At 30.0% G+C, this 8,361-nt stretch overlaps 1 protein-coding gene across 1 annotated transcript; it reads left to right on the top strand.

Annotated features, from left to right (window-relative positions):
• Positions 1–407: 407 nt before the first annotated feature.
• On the top strand, positions 408–2,731 carry LOC109798988 (uncharacterized). The gene is made up of 3 exons (XM_020359450.3): positions 408–684; positions 796–925; positions 1,619–2,731. The coding sequence occupies exons 1-3, from the start codon at positions 549–551 to the stop codon at positions 2,271–2,273; spliced, it is 921 nt and encodes a 306-aa protein (XP_020215039.1). The 5' UTR covers positions 408–548; the 3' UTR covers positions 2,274–2,731.
• The last annotated feature ends 5,630 nt before the right edge of the window (positions 2,732–8,361 follow it).

The raw sequence follows: 8,361 nt of genomic DNA, 5'->3' as shown, positions 1-8,361 counted from the left end.
TAATATGCACTTATTACCAGACAATAGTAATAATAATTCATTAATTTAATTAATTAAATAATAAAGCAAGCAGAAGAAAACTAGGCCAATATGGTGATTTTGGTCCTAGTGTTTGGAAAGTGTCACAATTCTGGTAGCTGTACCCATCACTTGTGTTGTCTTTCTTTCTGTATGGAAAACATTGGATGCTTCCTCTTTATAGAAGAGAATGAGTGTGGCTTCGTATGTCTTGGCCTTGGCCAAGTCTTCAAGGTTGAACATTAGAAACCTCTCTCTGACTCTAAGTACCCTTCTTAAATATTAATAATTAATTACTAACAGTGCGTGGAAATTTAAACTAAATTGTACTACTACTATATTATATAATTTTCTTTCAATGTTTTCATTTGACTTGTGTACATGCCTCCCTCTCTTTGTGTAAATGATAAAATAACATTTTTTTAACTTTCCAAAAACCGTGTCTCTTATATTTAAGGCACAAGCACTACCCATCAAAACTTCATTCAGATTAGAAAGTGAGAGTTTGGATCCTCAGAGAGAGATCAGAGATGGGAAGAGCTCCATGTTGTGACAAGGCTAGTGTTAAGAAAGGACCATGGTCACCGGAAGAAGACACAAAGCTCAAGGAGTACATAGAGAAGCATGGAACTGGAGGGAATTGGATTGCTCTTCCTCAAAAAGCTGGTATAAGTTTATGTTATGATTTTATGAAGAAGAAAAAAATGCTTGAATGTCTTTTTGTGATATAACCTTTTGCTAATAAGCTCTAATTTGGTTCCAAAACTTTATGACCAGGTCTTAAGAGATGTGGGAAAAGTTGCAGATTGAGATGGCTCAACTATCTCAGGCCTAACATTAAGCATGGAGATTTCTCCGATGAGGAAGACAGAATAATTTGCAGCCTCTATGTTAATATTGGAAGCAGGTACAATAGTTACTTCCATTTAATGCAAGCACACTATCAATAGTTCTGAACAATTATTTTTAGAGCATTTTCTGACCAATCTAATTTGAAATCAATAACCTATATCCAGAATATATTTATATGACATCTTTTTCCACTCTTCTCTTTTCCCTTTTATCGCCATCAACCACTTGCTCCGGTGAAACACTGATAAAGTCTCTATCAGTCTAGCTAAAAGAGGTAAAATAGAAAGAAAGGAAAGAAAAAGAGCAATAACTAGTATTTTTATTTTTTCCCTTTTTTAAAATGAAAAACTTGATTCTTGCTCAGAATCCGCCTATACTTGGATAGCCTTTTCCCATGCATGCCAAATTTGGATCCAACACCAGCATCCACTATGTCTGATTAAGATATTGAGTAATAATTTTCGTTGGTGGAAACTTAACTAGCTTAATTAACCCACTTACATGACGAGTGTGACGAATATATGTAGATACATATTTAAAATTATTTTTGAAAGCTTTTTATTAATAATAATTCTTCATTTTCCATAGAAAAATTATTAAAAGTACTTTTAACTAGTCTCTAAATAGATTGTAGTCACATGGATTTAAGTAATTTACATGAAATCTTATATTAAAATTGTATTATTATGGCTGTAAAAAGACCCAAAAAGAAAAAAGTTTTAATTAGGTTTCATATGTTAATTAACAGGTGGTCAATTATAGCTGCTCAGTTACCAGGAAGAACTGACAATGATATCAAGAACTATTGGAACACAAAGTTGAAGAAAAAACTCATGTCGTTGCTTCCTCTTTCTCATCACAGAAAACAAGCTTCATTTCCATCCTCAATCCTTCAAAACCCTCCACCCTCTCCTTCATCTCACCAACTGTACGGAGAGTACTGCACCTACACTCCTATGACAACCACATCTTTCCCAGTTACAACTGAACCTCTCTCCCTTCCTTCAAGTAACTATGCAACCACAACAACCTCGATTTCTCACCCCTTTCACCAAAGCCAAGACTCCATGGCCAGTGCTATTAGTCCCATGCAACAATGCTATTACCCCATCAGAGACAGCATGCTCATGTTTGGAAGCGAGGGAAGTTGCAGTTCCTCTGATGGAAGCTGCTCTCAGGGAAGAGAAATCAAGCAAGAAGAAATGGGTTACCAAAGCTACAATGATAGTAACAACTTGATGCTTAGTTGTTACAGCAACATGAATGATGGAGGGTGCTTTAGCGAAACGCTCACACCGTTGGATTGTGATCTGGAGGAAATTAAGCAATTGATTAGGTTCAATAATGTTGATGATGAAAACAAGACAGAAGAGAAGGCCATGTACCAGTACTACTACTACTGACTATCACTGCAACTGATGATGACTGACTAGAGGTAAAAAGAGATGTGTGATGATATGATGGAGAAAGGGTATGTTGGTGGTGTCGCGCAAAGATTCAAAAAAAAAATTGATGACATTTTCTGGGGTTCTGCGTTTTTCGATGAAATGAAACATTTCTTGTTTTGACAGTACATGTTAAAAGTTTCTTTATATTCTGTGCATATCTTCTCGGAAGTGGTGATGATCATATTGATGATGACGAAGAGGATGATGTTAGATTTTGTTTAAGTTATATATGTATTAATTTCCTCTAATGTTGTGAAAAACCAGCCAATGATCCATTCAAATTATTTTATATTAGAGATTAGAGATTATAGCATAGTTTAGTGTGTTAACTGTTAAGTACGCATTGGTATGTTGTATTATGCAGTAGTAGTAATATATATATACTAGTATGAGAAATTTGTGATCGTCAGAAACTGCATTATTGAGTTCAGCACTAGGTTGGAGAATCTTTTGAGTGAAGATGGCAACGTTTACAACGGAAACCTCAATTTTCATTTTCGCAAATGGCATTAATAATAAACGAAAAGCTATGATATATGGGCAACAAAAGAAAGACTATGATGCTACGAAATTTTGTTGTCTTGTGTGGAATTCTAGGTGCTCGAGCTGTAACACAGACTTCAAATTATCGAATAAATTATTAGCCATTTTGAACAAGTTTCTTTTAATTAGTGTGACGATCGACGACATTACAAAGGTGGCAAAAGCGATGAAACTTATTTCCTGTTGTTCATTCCAAACTGAAGCCATTGTTGACACTTGACAAATTCACCCTTATTTTTAAATTTTTAGTTATTTAAAAAAAAAAAAACAAATGCATATCGTTCCTCATTTTTAAAGTTAGTTACTCCTATTTTATTTATAAAATTTTAAATAACTTAATATTTAAATTCGATTTATAAAAATTAATTATGTGTAATCTTATAATCTTATATGTTTTTAATTTTTCTAACTTGTTGGGTGGTCGGTTAACAACACACATACCAAGTCTTTGGAGAGGATTCAAGTTTGATTCTTGTAGAACATATCCTTGGTAAAAGAATAAAAAATGAAAAAATAAATAAATAAAGGTAAAGACCTTTATGTGTGATGGAGTCTTGGATTGAAAATTAATCGGTAAGTTTGTAAAAACAATGAGGCTCTGTTAGAGAGCCAAATCTTATTATGGAAATTGCCAAAAACAATATTTTTCTCTTGAATATTCTTTTTTAATTTTACTTGAATTTCATGTTTATACTATATTTTTAATCTTTATATCTGATATGAGTTTTAGTATAATTCTTACACAAATATTATTTTAGTACATAATAATTTTAAATGGAGTCATTTTTTCAACTATTATATATCAATCAATTTATCTGTTTAAGTTTAAATACATTAAAGCATATGGATCAAATAAAAACGTGTAAAATACATAAAGGTTGTAATATATATATATATATATATATATATATATATATATATTTGGTCCATGATAGTTTTGTCTCCATGTTTTACGTTAACTTTATGTCAATTTTATAATACTAAAGCAATAGATGATAGGGACAAAATTAAAAACGATAATACAAACAAAAGCCTAATTGAAAAACCTTTTTTACAAAATTTAAATTAAAAATAGATGATAAATTACACAAAACAAACTAAAAGTATATTTTAATTTAATTTAACAATACAATAATATATGAGATACTTATTGTAAATAAAGAATTATATGCTTACAAATAATAATCAAAAATTGCGATCAGTCAAAAAAAAATAAAAGGAATACAAACAAATATAGTAATGTTATCTTTTTCTTTTAATGTTGTGAATGAGATTTGTCAGTCTAGCAAGTAAATGGTTTGACTAATTTATAATAAATTTCATCAAAATCATCTCAATAATCAATGGTCTAACTATTGAAAATTGAGTGGAACTAAAATTAACGTTTTAAATCTAAATGGACCCCATATACGTATATGAACCTCCCCTAGCTGGTGCTGTTCCTTTTGTTTTATAAATGGACAGAATTGCAAGATAATCAAATAACATGTAAAATAACTCTCCATAAAAGTACTTATATTTAATTATATCATATATTATGATCTTTATAGGTTATCTATCGCTCTCAACGTATAGTATAGTATCCCATCAGCAATCTTTGTAAAAAGCACTTTCAAATACAGAGGGGGGAAAGGATCAAGGATCGAGCAGGAAAAACCAAAAGTAAAAAAGATAATGTTTTGCAAAGATACCCTACGTATGCTGTACTTTAAAGGTAGGCTCCTAATTAAATATATCCCTTTATTTTTATAAGATTTAATTTAGTGAAAAAGAGTTATATTTTATTATCAAAATAAAATATAAAATGTCCTACATATGCGGGGATCTTGAGAATTTCTTTATAGGTTTATTCTTTTTTTAGAGATAAAATAGGTTTTTAAAAAAAAAGATGAAAAGAAGATAAATAAAGTAAAAATAATTATCTTTTTGTTTATTTAATTTGAAAATAATATAAACAAAAATCATATATATAAGAACTAAACTTAAATACAATATCATAGATATTTTTGTGTTATTCCCTAATCAAAATTAAAGTTTCATCTTGATAATTTAAGATAATATTTGTATTAAATGCAAATACATATTACTAAAGTGAAATTCAATTTTCATTAAAAAAAATATATATATCTAACAGTACTTATGAAATTGTATTTAAGTTATTTCTTAAATACAATTTATTATGTTAACTTAACATAATCAATGTGGTGATATAATTGAATAATTAAAATTTGAGATTTAGTCTAAATTTTTTTATTTATATATTTTTATATAGATTTATATACTAAAAATAAGATAATAGGATACCCAATATGTGATGACACGATAAGTGAATATAAGATGTTGTGACTCATCATTTCTTCGTGGAAATGTTAAAATCATTTGATTTTTTCAATAATATTTTGTTGATGTGAGGAATTAAATCACTGCCAAGGTGCTTAAAGAATTTAATATTTACTATATCGTTAATTGTGAATACTAATATTAGCGTAATATATATGGTTATGGTAGCGGTTTGAGTTAAGAAAAATAATGAGCATGAGGCGTGGCATTGCAAGATGATGTAGGGTTGTTCCGAAGGCATTGGGGATTGGGAATGCAACGCATGTCGTTTTATATTAACAGGTTAATTGTGTAGTGTGGTGGAAATTGGAATCCCCATTGGGAATTGCCAACCAAAAAGCTTATTTGATAGCCAAGATTTCTGTCAGGCTATGCACTTTCAGATCAGATACATACATACTAGATTTCACTCCATCATCTTACTTTTATCCCTTTTCTCACTTTATTTAATTTATCTGTCACCTATCACACTATCACTCATCTAAACATTGCCCAATGTGTGTGTCTATCAACATAATTCATACAATCTAATTATAAATCTAATATTAAAATATTTGCATACTAAATTAATTTATTATTATTATTATATTATTATTATTTTGATATTATTATTACTATAGTAGTAGTAATAGTAAAATAACCATCTCCACTGTTCATTTGAATAAATTTACTTATAAATATTTTTAAGAGAAAAACTTTAAAAAATTAAATAATTTTTTTTGTAAATTAAAATTAACTTATGTATAAATTAAAAATAAGACCATGGAGAAGTCACATAATTATTAAATAAATTAGAACGACATTGTAATTGACCAGCAAAGTTTACTACAATCGATAAATAATTAGGTTGAGTTTGATTTCTTAACCATATGAGGAAATTGATCAATATATTACATACCGGACTCATTTCTACAATTTTTTTTTCAAAAAAAAAAAATGGATTTGAGAAAAAAAAAAAGATTAGTTCAAATTTAACTTTAAAATGCAATGAAACGAGGAAAAATGAAGAAAAAAATTAAATAAAAACCTTACCAATTGAAAAGGAATGTGGAATGATCTTGGACGGCTTGGTCCGGTATACTTGAAGTTTGGATGGAAGAAATTGAAGAGTAAAATAAGAGAAGATTAATTTCTATTATCCTTAAATTTAGATAACCACAACACAAATTTACAATTAAATAACAAATTATTAAAAAAATATACGAAAAAGTGTGTAAAAGTATGTAACATTGTGAATTTTGTTAGTATTTATTATTTTATTAGAATATTTATTGTTATGATTTAATTATTTAATTGTTGAAAACTCTAAAATTTAGAAATTTTTATGAATTTTAGTTGTTTAAGAGTTACTTTGAATAGAGGTCAAGTTTGACTTATTAGGAGAAGGTATATATAAGGTCTTTCTTAGAAGTGGACTTCATAAGTTCATTATTTAAAAAACTTAAAGAGAAGTTACTAAGATAAATGTTGGATCCCAATTCCTTTTTCTTCTTTCTAGCCTTTCTGAGAGTGTAAAGGATTGTAGTTGAGTAGCAGAATAGTAATTTGAAGCCCTAAAGCTGAGGATTAGAGACCTTGAAGGATTTGTTTGGAGTTCTTTAAGGAGTCTCAATCATCTTCCTTCTCCCTCTTTCTCATGGATTTAGAGGTAAGTGAAGCTTGCAATTCATTGATTTTGTGTCATTTTGGTTGGATTCTACTTAAATCATTCTTGAATTGTTGAATTATGTGGTCGATTTAAGTTGAGATTGGAGTTATTCTTGAAGCATATTGAGGTGAATTTTATTATTATAGTGAATTGTTGGTTGCATTTTTATATTTTTTATTGGAATTAAGGTGATTATGAAGTATTTAGCTATTTCCGTGAGTTGCATGTTAGAAATCTTATAAGTTTCAAGTGGATTATGCAAATTTGTGATTTTGTCAAATGCAAAAATCACTATCGTGTCGAGCGTAACTTCAAGGCATTGGATGTGATGCAGGCTAGAGATTATCTACCTCACTAATGTCGGGCACAAGATTGGTAGTGTGAGGCTTGAGTTAGAGTAAAGCTCTCTCACTTGGTCACGTCAGGCATATGTGTTTTTGGAGCTCTTTAACTTGGTGACATCAAGTCCTAGTTGAGTGGTGTCAAACATAATCAAGACAGAAGTTCTTTACCTAACGCTAGTGTTGTGACGTTGGGCGAGAGTTAGGAAAATGGTCTGCCTAAATTGGAGTTAGGCACGAGTTTAACTACGTACGTTAAGTGTGCTGAAAACCCTTCTTGAAAAGTTGACTCTTGAAAGGAAGTGCTAAGTTTTCTCTACAACCTTAGTTGATGTGGTATAGGGTTAGGTTGAGCCATGCTGTTTATAAGCAACCAAATGTTGATCTTTCATCGAGCCATACTTGTATAAAGTGACCAAACTGAATAAGGTATAAGGTTGGGAGCCAAAATCCCTAATTAAGTACTAGAAAGGACGTAACATTTGGAGGGTACTCAGTGGGCTAATCCCATTGGAGGGTTAGTTATGCATGCTAAGGTTGTGGCAGGTTTACATCCAAGTTATATTACCCTAACAAAAATACTAGACTTTCCTAATTTAAGTGACAAAATCTAAAAAACCACGTTGTATTGTTTATTAATATCCAAATTAGTTGTTGATCTAAGTAGCTCAAAAAGATCACGTTGTTAGTTGGTTCGATAGGATCAAGCTACTTAGATTTTTCACCTATATTGTAAGAGATCTCTTAGTTGATGTGTTATGAATATATTTTGTTGATTGTGTTGTGTTGTTCATATGATATGTTGTCATGTTTTTGGGTTGCAAAGTTTATTAGTGTTATTAAGTTGTTACCTTAAAAATGTTGTTGTATGTTGAGTTGAAGTGTTGTTGTGTTAAACCATTGAATATCTTGTTAAATTGTAGTGTGTTGTTAAAGTTGAAAACCAGGATGAGTTGTGTTGTGTGATTTATATGTTGATGTTAGTAGTTTACTTATACTTTACTTCTATACTTGTTATGTTATTTTTTGGAAGCTTAATTTTGTATATTCCCTTTTAATTAGATTTTGATGATCATACATGATATGAAAGTAAAATAGAAATGGATTAGAGAAGGGGTTCTTTTGGGAGCCATGCTAAGGATGACAATGTCATTTTGAATAACTCTAAATG

The sequence above is a fragment of the Cajanus cajan genome, chromosome 8 (genome assembly GCF_000230855.2).
Source record: "Cajanus cajan strain Asha chromosome 8, NIPB_CcT2T_4, whole genome shotgun sequence".
In the NCBI taxonomy this organism is placed as follows: domain Eukaryota; kingdom Viridiplantae; phylum Streptophyta; class Magnoliopsida; order Fabales; family Fabaceae; genus Cajanus; species Cajanus cajan.
This window is presented reverse-complemented; position numbering and strand designations above follow the sequence as displayed.